Here is a 22,314-nt window from a genome sequence, read left to right on the forward strand (position 1 = left end):
CTATACAATCTTTTTTACCGTAAAAGTTTAAATAAATCAGATTTTGAATAAAATAGACTTTTCTCTTTATTAAGGGGTGATATGTATGGTGATTGGGATTTCCGATAGTTATAAAAGGAAATCTCCACAGTGGCTATCAAATATTAAAAAATTACAGCAGTGGGACACGTACTGTAGGAACTGCAGGAAGTGGTAATATTCTTAAATATTTGTGATTATTCAATATCTTTAGCGCCTGTGATGAATTACATCCAATTTATCTTAAACTCCCCCGGAAACTCCCAAGAAGTCCTTTTACATGGTGATAAATCGTTATTAATTACTGAAATTTCCTTAAAAACTAAATAAAATATATTTGTTAATACAAATATTTCCAGTCAATGTTGCTATCAATTGAGAGATAGATAGAAAACTCCTTAAACGAATGGGTTTCATTGATACTTTCATCAGTCTATAAAGGATACTGTTATCTTGCAGATTTGTAAAGCTAGTGGTTTTAGATGATCTATATGACAAATGATGTTTGCTTATTCCATACTGTATAAGCATGTAAAAAAAACAGGCAGATCAGTATTCAATTTCCGTTATTGACAATACTAAATCCAAGCCCAGTGATCTCTATTGCTAAAAGTAGCCTTTTCAAGGTGATATCTTTCATCCTGTGGGAATTCTTTTCAAATGTCATACAAGGTCATCTTTATTTTGCAGCCACTCTGGCAGACCTAGAGGTTGTCTTGTTATAGAACAGATGATGCCATGGTACATCTAATGTGGTGTAACCTCAGCACCCATTCTTTGCAAGATCTTTAAGTTGCTGCTCTTCTCTGTTTACATAATAGGGCAAACACTAGTGTATACAGTTAAAGAAAATGTTCAGTATTTGTAGATTTAATATGCAGTGTTGCACTATATTAAATATATTATTCATTTGTATTTATTAAAAAAAAATTTTTTTTAAATAATTTAATATTTATTTATTTTTGCAAAAAAAAAAAACATACATGACATTAACATTAAAACATCCAGTGTGTGGTTACATTCTGTGTCAATGCTTTCCAGTTGATTTAAAATTCAGGAATATAGACACTTTACCCACTACCCCTACATACACTCCACATTCATTGTACATTACATCGGATATCGCCGGTTTCCTGCCTTTTACTTTTATCTTCGACGCCCCATCTATATGGGCCATTCCATTCTTGTGGCTATTCTTTTCCCCAGGTATATTAACACAGTTTTTATGTACATTTCTGGCCACGCATCCATTACCTCTACTGTCTATCGACTAATGCTGCCCTGATAACTTAGCCCTTTTTTTTTTGTGTCATATCAGTGGAAAAGGTTCAGCTCAGCCGCAAATATCAAGAAAATAACCCGGCTGAAGACGTGCGTGAATTAATGGTTCTCCATTCGGTTTACCATATGTGCCCCTTTATTATTTAATATTTAAATAGATAGTTGTGTCTCACTGTTTCACACTGTGTTACAATTATACATTGTGCCATGTTTATAGTTATGTGTCTTTAACATACAAATTTTATAAATCAGCTATCTTGTAGCATAACTATACATTTCCTTTTCAGAACAACTTCAAGTGTTTAGTGCCGGATTTAAATATTTGTGAAAATCAAAGTTCGCTAGTATCACTATAGAAAGGGGATATCAGCCAGGGGTTCCATATCTGTATGAATTTATTCCTATTGTTTGGACTTATATGTAAGTATTTTTTCCTGTGATGCTGTATAATTTACTAGGGCCACCCAGCTATTAAAGTCCAGGGCCTTGCTGGCCAACCATTGTCTGGCCACTATCACTTTAGCTAATGAGCACATAATATTGATGTACCGCCTGTTGTGTCGAGGGACACCATTACCTTCGAATATATTCAAGATACAACTTTTAACTGTGAAAATTTCTCTCGGGAAAAACCCGTGTTTACAATAGTCTCTATGACTTTTTGCCAAAAAGAGTTAACCAATTGGCACTCCCATAGGAGGTGAAAAAATGTCCCGGGGTCTAGCCTGCATTTTGGGCAAATTGCCGATGTTCTGGCCTTGAATTTAACCATCCTCGTCATCGTCATATATGATCTATGGAAGATAAATAATTGAATTTGTTGATTGCGAATCCCATTTGTAGCCCTGGGGATAGATAGCATGGCTTCTCTCCAATCCTCCTCACTGATATTGCCCACCTCTACCTCCCATTTTATTCAAAAATGTAATATTTTTTATAATGCATTTTATTGTATATTGCTTTTTTTCAGAATTGTGGTTATTTCCAACATGTAGTATACATTTTTAATGCTGTCAAAGAAAATATTAAGGCCAGGAGGTTAATTATTAATTACAGTCAATGACAGCATTAATGACATGTGAACAGTCAGTTAATTCATAGCATGTGACTGTTATAGCTATTATGCGGTATGTTGTCCTCCATAGATTACACAGAGCTTAATTTACAAAGCTTATTCACAAAGTGCAGCTTAAAATGCTATATGGCAGTGCTATATGCCACAGTTTATGCAGGTGCACCTAGTCTGACAAACATATGGAGCAAGATGTCAGTTTTTTTATAGAGGAGAAAAGGAGCAGCTGGAGCAGCATCCTCTGCCTACTGCTCAGAGCCAGGTGCACTAATGCAGTGTGCTATTGCACCATTAATAAGTATAGCAGTGTCATACCCAGTATCACATAGGCCTTTATTCAGATCTGATCGCAGTACAAATTTGTTTGGAAAATGGGCAAAACCATGTGCACTGCAGGGGGGCAGATGTAACATGTGCAGAGAGAGTTAGATTTGTGTGAGTTATTTTGTTTCTGTGCTGGCTGCATTATTTTTACACTGCAATTTAGATTTCAGTTTCAACACACCCCACCCAAATTTAACTCTCTCTGCACATGTTAAATCTGCCCCACCTGCAGTGCACATGGTTTTGCCCATTTTCCAACCAAATTTGTACTGCAATCAGATCTGAATAAGGGCCATACTGTGGATGTGGAAGGTGCTTCCCATTGCCCAATTAGAATAGTGGGAGGTCTTTACACTATGAATAATGAATCGCTGGAACCATCCACCAATAGGCGTGCATAATGATTTTACATGGAGTGTACATTTTTTTGCGAGAGACAGGAAGGAAATGTGGTAATAAATCATTTACTTGGAATAACCCCTAGGATTTGGTAGAAGGGCTCTGCTAAACCACTGAACCTAACTTAAGTCCAAATCCAGCCCATAATTTGAGCTTTCAAAGATACAATCTTTTAATTCACTGGGCAGTGGTGGTACTGTTCCATGGCACTTTTATTTAGATTACAGAATACCATGTAGTTTGGGTACACAGCTTCTCCATGTTTCAGTGACAAGCCATTGTGGCCCATCCAAATAATTCTTTATATGCTCTAGTTGCAGAAATTATCCTGATAACTTGCTGTTGTAAACTAAAGGTGTATTCAATTAGCCCTGATGCATTTTCAGCCAATAAAAATGGCTTCATTATCGCGGTATCCGATTAGAGGATGTTTTTTTCTGCTGAAAATTCAATAAAACATTGCCAGAAAAATACCCAATTAGTGTTGGTATCACTGGCGTGACTATAGCTCCGCAAACCCTGCGGTGGCTTGGAGGTGCTATGCAAGTTTGGGTGCCACGGGGTCTGCAGAAGCTATTGTTATGGCTGCCACATCTGGTGCTGCTGTGTCAGCCCGCCGGGACAAGCAGATCCCCCTGTCTGCTGCAGTCCTGGAGCTCCTCCTGATAGAAAGTCACTTGCAAAATGGCCGCCCCCTCACAGAAGATGGTTATTAAGGATGTTAGAGGAGGCGATGACCTCCTCTTGCATCATAAATAACGGTTGCTGTAAGGTGGTGGCCATTTTGCATGTGACATGCAAAATTTACCGGAGGAGTAGGAGGAGCGCCGGGACTGCAGACAGGAAGATCTGATGGTCCTGGCGGGCCGGGAAGGGACCGGGTGGCCAAAGATAGTAAGCTGTGAGTGGAAGGAGGGGTGGGCGCTCAAATTGTAGTGGCGGGGGGGGGCGCTCAAATTGAAGTTACGCTACTGGTTAGTATCAGGGGATAAGGATGCCAGCATCAATAAGATAGTCCCTGATAAACCTATAAGCAGCAGTAAAGAACCACTGCTGATAGGATATCCTAAATTCTGTTTCTCTTTGATACTGGCTGTCCCATCCCATCACATATTTGGTGAACAGGAGCCTTGCTCATTGTACATTTTTACCCTGCCCTAGGATCAGACCCGGTTTTCCCACAAGGTAACCTAGACCTCTGTGTAGGGCCTGGCAGGTCCCAAGGGGTCTTTGGCTGTGCCCCACAAAATCGCCCTGTCCCATGATCAAAAAGACTTGCTTTTAGTTAAATGTTTTACGGAGGCTCAGACCAGAATTACTATCACCAATACTAGCACTGAGCTTCATTACTGTACCATTAAGATCAGTCTCTGGCTCACCCAGAATGAGCATGAGGAGCCTTTACAGACTTTGCCCTTTTCTACATTACCCTAGGAGTGGTCAAATTGAATTAATCATGTTTTTGTAATCTCTATTAATATACTGTAATGCAGACATGTCCAAATATGGCCCTCCAGCTGTTGAGAAACTACAAGTCCCATATGCCTGGGATGTGTAGTTTCCTCACAGCTGGAGGGCCACAGTTTGGACATGCCTGCTGTAATGTATTAGTATAATGTGATCCAAATCTATATGATGTATGATATAACATGATTAGTATCCTTCTATGATTAATTTTTATTAGGAACAAATAAAAAGAAGGGAACCTTTTATCCCCACATTGTTATGATCAATTTAGTATATACATAATTGGAAAATGAACTGTCATTTAGGAGAAAATAGAAATAATTAATAGAAAAAAATTCTACTTTGGAAGAATGTTGGATGTCATGTGACATTACAGGGTACATTTGCAAAGATGGCTGTTCTATTGAAGATGGACTGTTGCCCATAGCAACCAATCAGATTCTACTTATTTATTTAGCACACTCTAGAAGATAATATATAGAATCTGATTGGTTGAAATGGACAAAATTTCATCTTAAAGAAAACTCCCATCTTAGTATATTTGCCCCTTACATTTTTGGCACATTTAAAGACACATTATTAATTTGCAATAAACCTTGAAGAAGCTTGACAGGCCCTTTCGGCATGCTATTGTACCCAGAGTGTTTTGTGAATGAGGTCTCCTGTAGCACACAATGACCTGTATGATTGTATAAGAACATATTTCTATGATGCTATTGTCTCAGCAGAGGATATCATATACCAAATGATTGTATGCAATTCTGTTCTTGATAAAAGTCATCACGACTGAAACGTCAGAAACGAACCCACAGTTTGGAGTTTTCATTGTTGTACCAGGACCCACGAGTGCCGCCACACCAGTTTGTATCTGTATCAACCGTATTTTATACCTAGGAGGGCACCGGGGCAAGTATCCTCAGGCAACCCAGAGGAGTGCCAGCCGCATTTGCTTGGACTCTCTCTCTCTCTCTCTCTCTCTCTCTCTCTCTCTCTCTCTCTATATATATATATATATATATATATACATACAGTATATATATACAATATATTTATATAAAGTCTGGGCCCCAGACATGGACTGTCACCCAATCTGTCTACTTTATATTCTACCATTGACCGGCAGAGCTGTATCTCTTAAATCTGGGAAGCTCACAAGTCAAGGAAATGGAACAGGGCCCTATAGACTCATGGATCTGTAGACCGTGTGTAGACCATATCCCCAAGCCATATTTGCCGACTTTCTGTTTCTCCTCTCCGGAAGAAGCTGCGAGAGGAGACTTTCAGTGTGCTTCTGGGGGTGTAGCCAGAGTCTGACATCATCAAGTCCTGCCCCAATCACTACAACTGCCTCGATTTGCAGGTGCACATGGAGGGGGCGAGGTTAAAATTATTTTTGGGAGCCTCCCGCCCTTTCCGGGAGGGTAGGCAAGTATGCCCCAAGCTGCTGTAGATAAACTAGAGTCTAACTTTCCATGGCCTTTAAGTAAAATTATTATATTAATTTATAATAAAGGGTACTGGTAATGTTTCTGAATAACTAATTATGATTTTTTTAATTATTTTAAATATTTGATCAAGGCTTATTATATTGAATATATCACAGGTTTTCAAACACAGTACATTTTTTGCATGTCTCTTCACATAATCACAAGTGAAATAATAAGTTCCATTTGTGAATCTTTTAAAATGTTTCAATGAGTAATGAATGCTCCTGTGCACCTGCCGGGTGACCTAAAAAACATGAACAGTGTGAGTCCTGAAGACCGAGTTTGAGAACCCCTGGAATATATTATTTGTATTACTGTGCTAATTTGTACAAGATAGAGGCATAGTAGTCTTGAATGTTTAGGTCACAGCCAGGGCCACCAATAGGGGGGTGCTGTGGGTACAGCTGACCCGGGCCCTGGCCTCTGGAAGGGCTCGGGCAGCTCATTTTGCCCACCCCAACCCCCCAACTGCCTCCTCTGTGCTGCGCTTAGTGCACTGAACAAAGCAGGTCCTGGAGAGCAGGCTTATTCAACCCTGGACGCCAGCATCCACTTAAAATGCTGCACCAGCTTTTGAGCCAATCGTAGTAGCTGCCGGTACGCAAGCTCTGATTGGCTCTCCAGCTGGTGCTGCATTTTGTTGGGCCACCAGAGATGGGAGAGCAGGACCCGGGTTACGGTAATCCAAGTGAGGAGGGGGGCCCAGACTGGAAATGAGTCTGGGCCCCAAAAATCCTGATGGCAGCCCTGGTCACAACCGCTTCAGACGAAGATTTATTAAGCCTGGTGAAGTGATAAAGGTGCCAGTGATAACGCACCAGCCAATCAGCACCTAACTGCCAAGTTACATGCTTGGTTTGAATAATTACAGTTAGGACTGACTGGTTGCTGCATTATCACTAGTCACTTGGCCAGCCTTACTAAATGTGTGCCTCAATTCCATTCTACTTTGGATCTACTGCAGCATTTATGACTCATATTTTTTCAAATCAGCCCTTATGATGCAACAATCACATTTACTTCCATAAATCAGACTAAGATAAAACTGAGATTAGAGTTTAATCGGAGATAAAATGCTTTATATAGATAAAAACAGATTGCAGAGGAGTAAAGTAAGGTTAAAACTTAATATTAGTACAAGTTAGTTATAATGAATTACATTGTGTTTGACTAATTCTAGTTTTTTACCATTGTAATAGATTTGGCTGCCTACATAGTTTAACCTAAAAAAAAAACCATTAATCAACTCAACTAAGTAATATGAAACTGTTAATAATATTTTTTTTTACTCAATATTCACTAAGGAAGGAGTAGAGAAGGGGCCCCTATTAAGGTGCAAGTACATTCATACAAATTAGGTAGATAAAAGTATGTTTAAAGAAGAGAAGGTCCTAACAGTACTCTCAACACTGAAAATCAATGGAGCCCAGAGGGAATACATTCAAGGATACTAATATAGCTTAAAGGGCTTCTACTGTAGCAACTCCATTAACAGAATTATTAAACTAGCCGCTAGTTACAGGAGTAATTACAGAGGACTAAAAAAAAGCAAATGTAATCCTGCACAAAAGTGGAAGCAAGGAAGACACAAACAACTACTGACAATTGAGACTCACGTCAGCAGTAGGACGATATTGGAAATAGTTGTGGAATAAATAAAGTAAATTTACACAATCCTAAACAGCAAGGATGTATTAGGGGGAGACTTTTTTGATTGGGTGACTAAAGTGATAGATAAAGGGTGTGTGTGTGTGTGTGTGTGTGTGTGTGTGTGTGTGTGTGGGGGGGGGGTGGGGGGGGGGGTGGGGGGGGGGGTAGCTAGTGGTGATTTTCATATTGGGCCTGTGAGGAACGTGCCTAGGGTCGGCACTTGTTTCGGGGGTGGACATTTTTCTTGTAACTTCAAAATGTAACTTCAAAATACTTTAACTGTACTGTCCCACATGCCATCTTGAATGGACTGTAAATGGGTAGGACATGCACATACTACCTCTGTAAGCTTCTCTGCTTTAGTAAATATGAATACATAATTAAAAAGAAAGAAATGTCACAGATAGTGGCTTTTTTATTATTCTATATTGGCTAACATCAAATGAGGGCTAATAACCAGTCAATGAAAAAGAAGGAAACGGGCTCAGCCATTTCGGTTTAGCTAGGGGCACACCTAAATCTGCCCCTGGGTGTATCTGTAGCTTATCTAGACTTTAGTATGGCTTTTTTTTACATGGTCCCACATTGCAGATTGGTAACCGAACTGGAAAGCTTGGGACTGGGTTCTCTCACTACTGAACAGATAAGACCTTGTTTGCAGGATAGGAAACAGAGTTTTAGTAAATTTAGTCTACTCATAGGAGGGAAAGGTTACCAATGGAGTATCTCATGGATCTGTACTTGGGCCAGTGCTTTTTTATTATCTTTGTTGGTACAGTACCATTGTAACATTGTACAGGGTATTATATGGAAAGTACAGTATGCCTTTTTGCAGACAAAACAAAAGTATGTAAAAGGGTAGACACCCTGGAGGGGTAAAATAACTGATTAAGGATGTAGGTTAACTAGATGCATGCCAACTATAGTTTCATGTAAAAAAAATAAAAATCATGCACTTAGATCTCAAAAACCCAAAGGCTAAATATAGTATCAATGGCACTACTAAGGAAACTACAAAGGAGATAAAAGATTTAATAGTTACCATTGCAGATGTCTTGATGCAGTGAAGTAATGTAACACAGCAATGAAGGAAAGTTATGGTGTGTACACACGTTAGATGTGCCTTAAGATCCTATCCACGATCTGATCAGTTAGGATCGTGGATAGGATCTTAAGGCACATCCGATTTGCATCCTATATTGACTATATAGTGCAGATCTGCACTATATAGACAAGGCAGCCAAGACTTTCTGGCTTCCGATACGTGAACGCGCATCGGGATCGGATCGGGATCGCAAGGGTTAAAACCCTTGCGATCTGCATCCGATGTTGATCCGATGCCGATCCGATGTTGACTATATCGTCAACATCGGAAAGGAAATCGGACCGTGTGTACACAGCATCAGATGTTTGGTTGCATAGGGAGAGGAATCAGTAGCAGGAAGCAAGAAATAATAATGCCACTGTATAGGTTATTTGTATGGCCTAATACAGTAGACGATGAAAACAATTATATAAAACACATTTGACCCCTTTTTACCCCTTTGCAAGTGGAATTTTGGAAAATCCCTTCTATCCCTATGTCACAAAAGAACTCCAAATTTCTAGTTCCTAGTCCTCGTGGTTCCTGAGATTTCATGATGAGTCCGTGAGTCAGTCAGTGTTATTTATATATATATGTAGATTAGATGGAACTAAATGGTGCATGGCCTAAAGCACAAAATTGTCAAGGAAAGAATGAAATATCTTAATATAAATAGTTTGGAGCAGAGAAGGTAAAGTGGAGACATGATATAAACTTAAAAAAAAAACAGTTTCCAGGGTATATCGAGGTCCAGGAAGAGAACATTCTTCAAAAAAAGAGATATACTAGAATACGAGGACATACTGTACACTGAGACTGAAGGGACCACTGGCATTTTTATAATGGATGCAGTATCTGGCTGGTCGCTGATGAAAGGGAACCTCAGCCTGCGGTGCCGCAGAGGTAATCAGCTGGTCACAGGAGCAAGCTCCTGCGAGCAGCGATTAGAATGGGGCTGAAAACGGGAGGGCGCACCCGGCGATTTATCGCCGGGGCACACTCCCATCACTGGCAGTATGGTCGCCAGCAACCATATTTCCAGCGATTTCAGCCCCAATCGCCCCCATGTGTACACAGCTATAGACATTTAAATATGGGGGTTTTAAGAGAGAAGGAGGCCTGTGTGCAATATTAGGCATTATTTTAAACCCTCAGGTCCTTTCTCAAACCAGTGCTCTGTAACATTACTGAATATTGCAAGTGACTTGTCATATTTATGCAACTAATATGTTTGTTAAGTCTTTCTTTTTTCAGTATTAACAATCATTATATGACTCCCCATACTTTGGTAACCTACTTGAGTTTGAATTAATTCTTCTTTGGATACTCATGTCCACCTCCTACGCCAACCCATCCCCTGTCCCACCTCCATTCTCTGTCCCAGATATATGGCACACTACTGATTAATAACTATATGGGCACTTCATCCATTTGAAATTCAGTTCATTTTAATCCATATATATATATATATATATATATATATATATATAATTTTGTAGATATAGATAGATAGACTTTAGGGACTTGTGTTTATAGCATAAAATATGTGTGAATCTTGTGGGAATCAAACATTTTACAAGTGACAAAGGATCTGCAGCAGAGAACTGAGAACACATATAATTATTATTTTTTTAATCTTCACCATGCTTTACATACAAATGCATGGCGTAGTACATTGTATTAGATTAGATTTTATAATATTTTATGTTACATTATATACATTGTTGCATTATATACATTGTTGCATTACAATTTTATCTGTGCCATATACCTCTTTATGGATTACATATACTAACGGTCTTTTTTTTCTTGTGGTTTTAAATGTAAAAATCAATATATACGGATTAAAAACTACCTTTAGTAAATGAACCCTTAACAGTCTAGATTCGTACTTGAGCACAATTGCCAAAATTAGTACCTTGTCAATCAGATTAACCATCTGCGCTCGTTTGTGTTTATACTTAAACCCTGGACTATTAGGTGACTTGAAGACTGGGAACCACTGTTGTATTATAAGTATAACAGCGGCATAGTATTACGGTTTTGTATTTTATTGGAACCTGCGGTATGCAGGTATTTAGAAGTACACTGCAATCTGCCGCAAACTCATACCCCTTTCACATTGCAGCTGTAACACGGTATATTGCCGTTTTTTTAGTGCTTCAAAACGGTTCCAGCTGCAATGTGAAAGCTACATTGTCAATTTACCGGTTACAGAAAACCGGTATTTTGACACGTGTTAAAAGCAGGATCCTACACGTTTCTGAGCCGTTTTCCCTGCAGTCTGAACAGCTCAGAAACGGTATTTGCTATAAATGATAACCACACTTGATCCCCGCCCACAAGCAGGAAAAAAAACATTTAAAATGACATTGTATGGCTTTTTATGGGTGAAACGGGTTGAATCTGAAAGGTACAAAACGGTATTTAAACTGCAATATACCTTTACATCATGCAATATGAAAGGGGTTTAACTGGCTTTTGACCAGTTTTAAGACACGTTTAGAAAATCGGGTTGAAAGCAGGTTTTTGCAATGTGAAAGCAGTATAAACGGGCTCTACCAACTGGAATGTGACGCACATGCGTTTAACAGCAGCAATTATTGCCCTGTTCCTGGGCCTGCATTGCCCTGTGGTCTCGCCTGCTCTTCCCGATTTCTCACATTCATTCTAATGGAAGAGAGCTTCCACCAGTGGATTACACTACTCACATGGTAATCCCTAGAAGAGGGCAGCAAAAATACAAGGAAATCCTAACCCATAGTGTCTCCAGAGACGCCTCGGGCTAAATAATTCCATCCCCAGCCCCAAGCCACACATACACACGTTTATATTTACATAATTAGGTACAGTAGATGTCTGCTTTACCTCTGTAGCAGGTAAGAAAACCGTGGCTCCTTGTACATGTATTTTAGTGAGAGGAAACACTCAGTGTGTATGTATACTATAGCTAACATAAACAGTTAAAAGCGTAAATGAAAACAAAATCCAGTTTATTCTGTAGTGTAAAAACTACAACAGAACAGATTTGCACTGATGAACTGATACATCTGCCAAAGACTTTGTAAACGGAAAACCAGTCAGGTCCCATTCGGGTACTTTGCATAGAACCAGTCAGCTGACTGGGTAGGAGGGGGTGGGGGTGGGGGTGTCTTGTTGATCTTATTGATTTTTTATATAATAATTAGGCATATATTCACATGTGCTGGGGTATATAACCTGACAAGTTTTAGTTAATAGCTGAAAAACGGTATATACAAAATTATTCAGAAGTGTAAAATATTCTCCTGGCAAATGTGTAATTATTATTACAGAATACAATTATTACATTGTTCTTTACAAGCGAAATGCATATACTGTACATCTCACTGTCTAATAATATAGCAGTTTTAATATTACAGCGTTACAAAAACACTAGGAGACCTGAGAAAGCTTCACCTAATTCAAAGTATCCGTTGTGTTACATATAGAACATCAGTGATGCTTTGTCACCTATTTGAGACACTCCCCCTTTGGGAATATAGAGGAATCGGATTTTAATTATAATTCCCAGCATGCCTGTGCCATCTGAGTACTAGGATGAGAGGAAGGGATACCAGCGATGTCTTCATTATATAGGCTAACAGATGAGAATATCCATTACCTGCATGTGCACACTGCTGAACATTCTTAAAAGCTGGATACACACCTAATGATGTATCTGTCCAATTTGTATTTTGTGGTAACGTGTATGGGAGGACAATCAGGCATTTTCTCCCAAATACTTCGAAGCAGACAATGGTCGTACAGACAGATTGCTTGAAGTCTTCTGATTTAACAAAGTTATCCAAACAAACATTTTAAACCGTTTTCTAGCAATTGGGTTAAATGGTTGATTGTGGCTCGCATACACTGACAGATTGTTGTTCCTATCAGACAGATTGAACAGATAAATCTGTCTGTGTGTATCAGCTTTAATGTCAGTCTTGGGGACTGCTATAACTCATAGGACTGATGTTCATAGTGGGCCATTCATGTATTATTTATAGCATCCATCTTTAAACTAAGCAATCCCTCTTACACTTCCTTTTTCTTTCCCTCACTCTTGCATACCTTCTCTCTTTCTCTCTCCCTCTGCCCCTTTCACATTGCAGCTTTAACACGGCATATATCTCATCTATCTTGTCTTCTCTTCTGCTCCTATTTTCTCCCTCTCTTTTCTTCTCTCCCTCCCTCTTTCGCACAATTTCTCTTCTTCCCGTTCTGTCCCTCTCCGTTTCTCACCTTATCTTGTACTGTAGCTTCTTTCTTTTTCTCACCTCTTTTCTTTCCCTTTCTTCCTCTTCCTCCATTTATATTTTTATTTCTCTACTACTCTTCCTGTCTCGCCTTTATCCTTTATTTCTTTCCCTCCATTTTTTATTTTTCTTTCTTTCCTCTGTCTTTCCTCTTTCTTTCCTCTTTCTTTTCTTTTTTTATTTCTGTTTTTCTGTCTAATATTTAAATGTAATAGTGGAACAAATCATTGCCTTGAATTAAGTATTGTATATATATTAAGCACTGTATCTATGCCGATTTAATACATACGTTGCTAAATAATAATTTTCCTTTGTATGTTTCTCCATCTAAAATGATCCAATAAATCTGGGATATTTCTGCATTGATGATTGGAAGTACTGATCTTGCCTGTCACTATTCCCTGGGAATTCTAGCCCCGGGTTATGTACAGAGGAATTGCTAATGCTATCCATATATCAAAGGATGCAGTCCATTCCTTTATCCTTATTGCAGATACATGTGAGTGCAGTCCCCCTGTGTTTAATAATCCCCCCATCTCGTACCTCTTCTGTTAGGTTGTACAGTAGCTGAGACTGCAGAGCATTGTACTGCTGGCTTTGCAGAGCAGTGAATTGCTGAGACTGCAAAGCATTTTGTGCCACATTTTTGTCACATTGCTGTGATTGCAGAGCATTACATTACTGTGTCAACTGGGCGTGCTCAAGCTGATAGACAAAATGACCCTTCTTACAATGGCTCCTCCATACGTGTTTTAAATAAATAAGGTGTATAGAGTTTTATTATGCAATGTAGATTGAATTATATAGTAAACATCTATAATAACACAATATCGGCAGTATACAGCACAGATGGAATACCATCATCATGGCGTGTAACCACATGATTTTTTTTTTTCGTTTTTATACCGATTTTGTCTTCCTTTCTACGTTTATATATATATATATATATATATATATATATATATATATATATATATATAGATAGATAGAGAGAGAGAGAGAGAGAGAGAGAGAGAGAGAGCGAGCTATGGAGAGAGAGATAAATAAATACATATGGAGATATATATATATATATATATATATATATATATCCATATTTATCTCTCTCCCTCTCTATGGCTATATATATATATATATATATATATATATATATATATATATATATATATATATATATATATATATATATACACATATATACATATATTTATTTCAAGTTTGTACCCGGAATTATAGCTGATGATGATAGTAATAATAATAATAATAAATAATAATAATATTTTGTGTTCACTATAATTTTTTTTGTCCTCTAATTTAATCTGTATTTGCTGTAATAAAGGCAGGTCCCACTCACCCAAAAATTCAAGACGATATATAAATATTCTTCTTATTATTGTTATTATTATTATTATTATTATGCTCTGTGAAAATGTTCTATTATTTTGTGTCCATAGAAGAGTTAATTCGCATCCTGTTATAAATGTCACAGTGCTATTAGATATACAGTTATAGGAGTATTTGCGAAATACTAATTTGTTAAAAATCCTGATTCTGTTTCCATGCTACAACCTGGTTCCTTGTAATATGTTGGTTTTCGTGAGGGTTTTATCCGTAAACGAACTATTACGTTATATTTAATTTTAAATGAAATAACTATTATATTATACATATCTATGGGACCAAAGAGAAGTAAACGATCTTGCTAGAAGAGAATACCTTATTGCAAACCTCAGATTTATTCCTGGGAGATAGATGGGACCTTATTATGTAACATTCATAATTCAAGATTGCTACTTTATCATATCTGTAGATGGGTATGTTAGGGCAGCGTTCGTCACCTTGGACGTTGCTTCCATCAGAACTGTTTGCTATGGCTGAATATTTTAACTTGATTTTCTCCATTCTCTTTTGTAAATGGGGTTTTTGCATTGAGTCTAATAATCGCAAAGACGATGTTTAATTGCATGAAATATAAATGAGGTCTCTCCATCTATTTGCTGAACATATCAATTATTCAACCTGTGTCTCAGCAAGAATTCGTTTAAAAGCCATCTGAGCAATAAACCCCTCCTGTCTCCAAGTCAGAGTTAATCCCCATCTATCAATAATAAAAAAAAAAATACCAACGCTATTTACTTCACGGACGTACTATATACGTTATTTGTGACGTCATGTCCCATTTACAGAATCCAGTGTTTAATGTGTTAATTGCAATGGACTTTGGATTTGATTAATGATAGATACCGAATATATAGATGAATGGATTCATAACATATTATAGTATGTGTGTGTGTGTGTGTGTGTGTGGGGAAGGGGGGTGGGGGGGTGTGTGTGTCTATATAAGCCTTTATTGCAATTACATGTTTAGCAAACAGTGTAGAGTCAGAGGGAATGGAAGAGGAGGAGGTGGGGGCTTGGCTAGAGGAAAATATTCCACTACACCTTGTGATCAGTCATCACCCTGATTCAGCAATCAATGAGAGAAAGTTCTGCACAAGGTGACATTGGAACAAGTAAAATTGCTGCAGTATGGTAAAGAGCAACACGGATCTGCTGAGGTTATATGAATGCCATGACCTTCAAAATGAGTGCGACAAATAGTTGACTGTAGCATAGGATAAACCACACTGGTTATTTAGTGCATTTAATAGTAAATTATATCGGCATAAAATATTTATCCATAAATGTACTGCAAATCCAGAAACCAATATAGATAGATAGATAGATAGATAGATAGATAGATAAAGAAAAAAATCATTAGGAATTATACTTGACAATCTATCTGCATAGCCTGTGTGCTTTTGCAAGTGAAGGCTCGAATTAAGGATTTAAAAGCCCCTCCATCAAATTATCCCTAACCTCACAGTGGGATTATAGGATAATATACTTTACAGGCCATCAACGTAATCACTTCTCCCAGTATTCACCCTCTTAAACCGATAAGCACATTAAGATCCTCTGTGCCCACTCACAGGACAAGCAGTGGACATAAATTAATCAAGAAGAAATAAAAATAAAAACACTCATCCCAATGCAATGGACTGTGAATGGGAAATCCGCTTTGATTTTTTAGCACGGATTACTGTTAGAGGAAATGAATGAATGGATGGGATCATTAAGGGGAATGTTTCTCCAGTCCTCGTTTCCTGTTCATACCCCTTGGGGTTACCATGCTGCACATGAGAATTTAAAAGCTAGTGATGAATGGGAGATTGAGATTTTGATTAAATTCTGAGCTGCATACATAAATCAAGATTTCAGAATATAAACCATTCAATCAGAAGACTCCTTCCAGGCTAGAACCGAGTGCAGATCTATTGTTTTATCATGCCATACAAATATCCTTAGAACAACAGGGAGTTCACAGCCATTACAACTAAAGAAACTGATCAACGTATTAATAAATGTTATCAAACCTTACTTAGAAAATACATTTTTCTAAACAAAAAAATATAAATAAATATACAAACAGCGTATGAGAAAGAAGAGAGAGAGAGAGAGAGAGAGAGAGAGAGAGAGAGAGAGAGAGAGAGAGAGAGAGAGAGCACAAACATATAAATACCTGTGCAGTTTTCCTAAGGTATTTCCAGCTAGTTTCTTGAATTCCTCTTTTCTAAACTCCATTGCTGCGATCTCTTTATCCTGGAAAAGTCCAGGTATCAAATCTGTGTGCTATTAGAAAAAAGTTCTCATTACGAGTTTTAAGGCCGATATTAAAAAGCGGACGGAGATGAATTATGATTTTTGCCTCAATCCTGACAGATACTGAAGACGATTAAAACCAATTAAACATAAAGTCTATGGTTGTGTGGCCTGTGGAGACACAAGCACACACACATAGGTAGGCAGCGGCTTATGTAGTAATGAGAAGAGCCACATTAGGGATGGGGAGCTCAGGCTGTGCTATTCGCTATAATATCCAATAAATATCCTTCTTTCTTGCGTGGGACGGCCATGAACGAGAGTGGGGGGAAAACCCTTTGTAGTCAGAGTTACAGTGAAGTCAGGGGAGGTGTGTGACACAGCTACCGTGCAGCCAAAGGGATGGATGGGCTTCAGCACCAGGGACAGCGGCACTGTATCCGGGTATAATGCCTGTACACCAACTTCAGGCGCTCAATCTACAACTCCCTGTATGCCATGATGACACATCTGCCATAGCCTGCTATTCCGAAGCACAGCTAAGTGCTAAGAGGATGATTCTCTTGCCCTGTTGCCCTGTTATGCTTTGCGGTTGCCTCCCCCCTTCTCTCTCTCCCAACCTTCACACAACTCTACACAAATTGCTATATTTGGAGCTGGATTAGCAGACGTTTCCCTCTCAGTCCCAGATGATTTCTACTGTGGGAGGGGGTAAGGAGAAACAAGGAGGGGGCGAGTTAGAACCAGGAGACATTGCTTATAATAATCTGCAAAGGTACTTAGTGAGGGGGGATGGATGCAGGTGGTGTGTGAGAGGGGGGGGGGGGGGGTGTTGGTGCAATTGTATTGTTCAGTTCAGGAATTTATAATATGACAGGGAAACACTTATCTGTTTTAGCTGTAAAATAAGTAATATATTATTATGTGCACAAAAGGAAGAGGTGTGAGGGTGAGCCTAGGAAACCACTGATCTGGAAAGAATGCTAATCATATAATAAAAAACACCAAATAGAAGCAGGATATTTTAATTGTGGTATAATATTATAGTATGTATTTTATATATATGTGTGTGTATGTTTATACTTACATACACGTATACATGTATGTTTGTCTATCTATCTAATATATATATATATATATATATATATATATATAGTTAGTAAAGGAAGGAGACTGGCACTCGAAGGTCTTGTAAAACGTGTATTCAAAACCAGTGGAAAGACAACCAACGTTTCGGGGCTGCGCCCCTTTGTCAAGGTGTATGTGAGAACGGTTCTCACATACACCTTGACAAAGGGGCGCAGCCCCGAAACGTTGGTTGTCTTTCCACTTGTTTTGAATACATGTTTTACAAGACCTTCGAGTGCCAGTCTCCTTCCTTTACTAACCATTCCCACTGGACGGGCAACGAGGCGGATGACATGCTGGAGTGAGTGCCGGACCGCACTGCTATATATATATATATATTCCACTATCTACTCAGTCCCTTTCACTGGTTCTTTGTAGTAAATAGAGGCGGCACTCAACGGTCTTTAAACCACAGTGAAATTGTATTCAATCATAAATACAGGTGAATGCATTCACCTGTATTTATGATTGAATACAATTTCACTGTGATCACAATTGCGTGGATCGCCCCCCCTTTCGGGCTCGCTGCACTCACCATGCAGTGGGCCCAGTGCCTTTCTACGCCCGGCACACTAATTTATTCTCCCTCTATAGGTGTCGTGGACACACATAGAGGGACAAAGTGCCGGGATTTCGGCGTCGGGATTTTGACCGCCGGGATTCCGACCGCCGGGATATCAACTGCATCCCTGTATATGTGTACACACATCTATGCATGTGCACACATACTTATAATTGTATAGGTGCTGGTAAACCAGTGGATAGACCTAACTTAGTCATTAATCACTACTTAGAATTCCTTATTGCATCAAATTGATTAATGTAAATGTGGCCCAAACACTAATTTATTAAGCCTTATTAAATTTCAGATCAGAAGTCTTTTTTATCGTACAATTTTGTTGATATCTTTATTGTATACTCTACACACAGTGATTTAACATGCAAGTCATGATATCTCAGACATGTGCAGGATCTGATTTACATCCCTATGCATTAAACACAAATAATTCAATTCTAGGATTGTACATTGACAGAATATCTATCCCAATTTAATTATGAACCATTAAGAACTCATCCAGTTTTCAGGCGCACATGCTCATGGTCATAAAGTGTTAACACTCCCTAGTGTCCATAATAAGATTTGCCATCTACACATTATTGTTGATCAGATGGATCGCTGAGAAAAAGAGAAAGATACAAAAACATTAAATTATGCCGTCTATCCAAGTAGATTTTAATTGGAAGCAGCATGGATATTTGGTTAATGTGATATTTGGTATGATGGAACAGCAAAAAATATTTGTAATTTAAATGCAGCTACTTCATAAATGACCAAACTCTGGCCAACCATGGGCCATGGCATTCAGGAAAGAAATAATGCACACCACCATGGAACTTTGGGCCTTATTCTGGTTCACTCCTTCTGGCAAATTCCTTCTTAGATGGACAAAACCATGTGCCCTGCAGGGAGGTAGATGTTACTTGTGTAGAGAGAGTTAGATTTGGGTGGGGTTTTACTTCAAAGTGAGATCTATATTGCAGTGTAAAAATAAAGCAGTCGGTATTTATCCTGCACATAAACAAAATACCTCATCCGGTACTTATATGTTAGTTGGGCGCCCACTAGGCTATTTGCTTTGTTTTACGCGTACGCTCGCCACGCTTCCGGCTCGGTGGGTCGCTGAGCTTGCCACACTATATAAAATCAACTCCACGCGGACATGGTTAAAATGGAAAAAGGTGTTTCTGCACTATTTGTTGGAGCTGCTCTGTAATTTATGGTGACAATGTGTGCAGTAGCAGTAGTACTAGGAATCTGCTTCCTGGAATCAGCAGAACAGCACCACCTGCCTTCCTTTGTCAGGAGATTCCGTGGCCCCCCTGAAAAGAAGATCTACTATTTCTGCACTCTGTGTTTGTGAGGTGTTACTGGAGTGGAGGGCAGGACTAGCCGGAGTGTGAGGGGTACAGCACCGGAGGAGGATCTGATTCTGGATGGTGCAGACGGAGAAGCCGGGATGGAGAGAAGAGACCGCGCGCCGCAAGACAGTGCACAAACTGACAAGCGGCGAAGTGAGACTCGGAAATCCCCCCACAAGTCCGGAAGAGGACACAAAGGTATGTTAGGGAAAGCTTAGAATACCAGAAACCTCAACATGAAAAATGGACTTTGCACACCCTCATAAAAATATCCAGAAAAGAGCTGATAAACATCTGCCTTATATCCTGTATATTTTTTAAACAATTTTTTTACAGGTACCATGTTCAGCAGTTCAAATCACTTTTTACATTAATTTATTCACACAAAAAAAGCGCTCTCTTTTCCCAATATTTCCAAGCGGACATGGATAGTGGGGGTATGAGCTTACTAACTATAGTGGGTGCCCAACTAACATATAAGTACCCCTCATCCAAATCTAATTCTCTCTGAACATTTTACATCTACCCCCTGCAGTGCACATGGTTTTGTCCATCTAAGAAGGAATTTGCCAGAAGGAGTGAACCAGAATAAGGCCCTTAATATTGTAAGGGATATTTTAAACCCGTGTGTGGGCCGGGTACACTCTCCTGTGCCACCCGCATATAATAAATAGTTTTAAAATAAAATAGTTATTTTAATCCTTCTAATTTTTCAGGCTTTGCCATGTGTTTGTGGTTTAGGGGTGCACACTCCTGTGCCGCAAATTATTATGCGACAGATGTATCAAGCTTTACAAAGTGATAAAGTGGAGAGTGATTAACAACCAGCCAATCAGCTACCTGTTATTGGCCGATTGGCTGGCTGTTTATCACTCTCTATTTTATCCCTTTGTGAATCTTGAAACATCTGGCCCTATATCTCCAGGAAGATAATGGAGAACAAATTTGGAGGATAAAATAGTGAAAGAAACAAGAAGAACCACTTCCTTCTAGTTCTGAAGCTGCTGCCACTAGTCATGACATGAAATGAACATGAAATTACATCAACGTCATCTGCCAAGGCCGATGCCCAGAGGAATACATTCTGGCCACTCTTGGCCACATTCCTCAGTTTAAAGCATATGTTGTGTCTCTGTTTCTGGTGGTGCAAAGATCTGCTGGTCAGGGGATTGTCATCTGTGGCTGTGAGGAAACAGCTCAAATTTCCTACTGTTGGCGGTGATGCAGGGCAAGCAGGAGCGAGTTTGGACATCTGGTCCAGACTGATGGCCCTGCCAATGATTGCTGACATGTCTGCTGTCACTGCACATGATGCTGTCTCCATTGAGGAGGTTGCTTCCGCAAAATGTGGAGAAGATGATGTTCATCAAAATTAAATATCAATTGCATCCAGAGACTACAGAGGAACCTGTGATTGTGGAGTTCAGCGGGGACGAATTAATAATCTGTGAGGACGAGGAAGTACACACTGAAAGGGAAGAGGACTTGGAGGATGAGGACAACATCTTGCCTCTATAGAGCCAGTTTGCGCAGGCCAGGAGAGATGAATTGTTTCTTTTTTTGTGGGGGCCCAAACAAACCAATAATTTCAGCCACAGTCGTGTGGCAGACCCTGATGCTGAAATGATTGGTTTGTTAAAGACAGTGTGCATGTCCTATTTACACAACATAAGGGTGGGAGTTTCCAAGGACAATTCCATCTCGCACCTCTTTTTTTGCATTATATTCTCTTTGGGGCTTAGTTTTTCAAACTGCCATCCTGTCTGCCATTGCAGTGCCACTCCTAGATGATCCATGTGTTTGTGTCGTCCTCGTGTGTCGCTTAGCATAGTCATCCAGCTTCCTCGGTGCAACCTTTTGGTCTAAAAACAACATTGTGAGGTGTGAGGTATTCAGGGTAGACTGGAAATGAGTGGAAATTAATGTTATTGAATAATAGTTTAAGAGCAAAAAAACACCCCAAATTCTGTGATATTAGCGAAAACGAAACACTGAAGGGTGAATTTTTGGAACAGATCCAGATCCAAAACACTGCCGGAGATACAGATCCATAACACATTTCAAGAAACACTAAAAGGGGCCGGTACACATCCCTAATTAATACCTGCTATAGTGATGTTCCAGTATTCTGCATCACTAAGGCCCTTATTCTGATCGGTGCGGCCGGAGCCGATTATGCGGCCAGGACCGTGCGTGCAAAACCCTGCCTTCCAGACGGATCGCCAACTCCGTCCGTATGCGGTAAGAAGCACGGAATACGCCTCCTCCATCTAAGGGAACCTCCCCCATCATTTGATGGTCGCAGACCATCGAATGCAGGACCGAGTGCTCCACCAGCACCCGCAACCTCAGACCACACGGACATTTTTCCGTGCAAAAGCAGGGATCTGGGCGGGCAGCTGACATCCGGCGATGTCATATGTCCGCCCCCTACACGTGCGTCACGGCCGCATTACCATACGTACGCCCAGCGTTTTCATGGGAACGCCCATGAAACGCGGGGCGTATGCATATGGTAATGAGCCCAAATAGCCCTTCACGCCCCTCTCCACCCCCTGTTCGGAG

At 39.5% G+C, this 22,314-nt stretch overlaps 1 protein-coding gene across 1 annotated transcript in view; it reads right to left on the bottom strand.

The window, feature by feature from the left end:
* Positions 1–17,368, bottom strand: part of SLC17A7 (solute carrier family 17 member 7) — a 164,844-nt gene extending 147,476 nt beyond the window's left edge. The window contains exon 1 of the mRNA XM_083162706.1: positions 16,622–17,368. Within this exon, the coding sequence (XP_083018832.1) occupies positions 16,622–16,683 (62 nt within the window). The 5' untranslated portion in view covers positions 16,684–17,368. The remainder of the gene's footprint in view (positions 1–16,621) is intronic.
* Positions 17,369–22,314: the final 4,946 nt, after the last annotated feature.

The sequence above is a fragment of the Crinia signifera genome, chromosome 19, assembly GCF_055691185.1.
Source record: "Crinia signifera chromosome 19, ASM5569118v1, whole genome shotgun sequence".
Classification (NCBI taxonomy): Eukaryota; Metazoa; Chordata; class Amphibia; order Anura; family Myobatrachidae; genus Crinia; species Crinia signifera.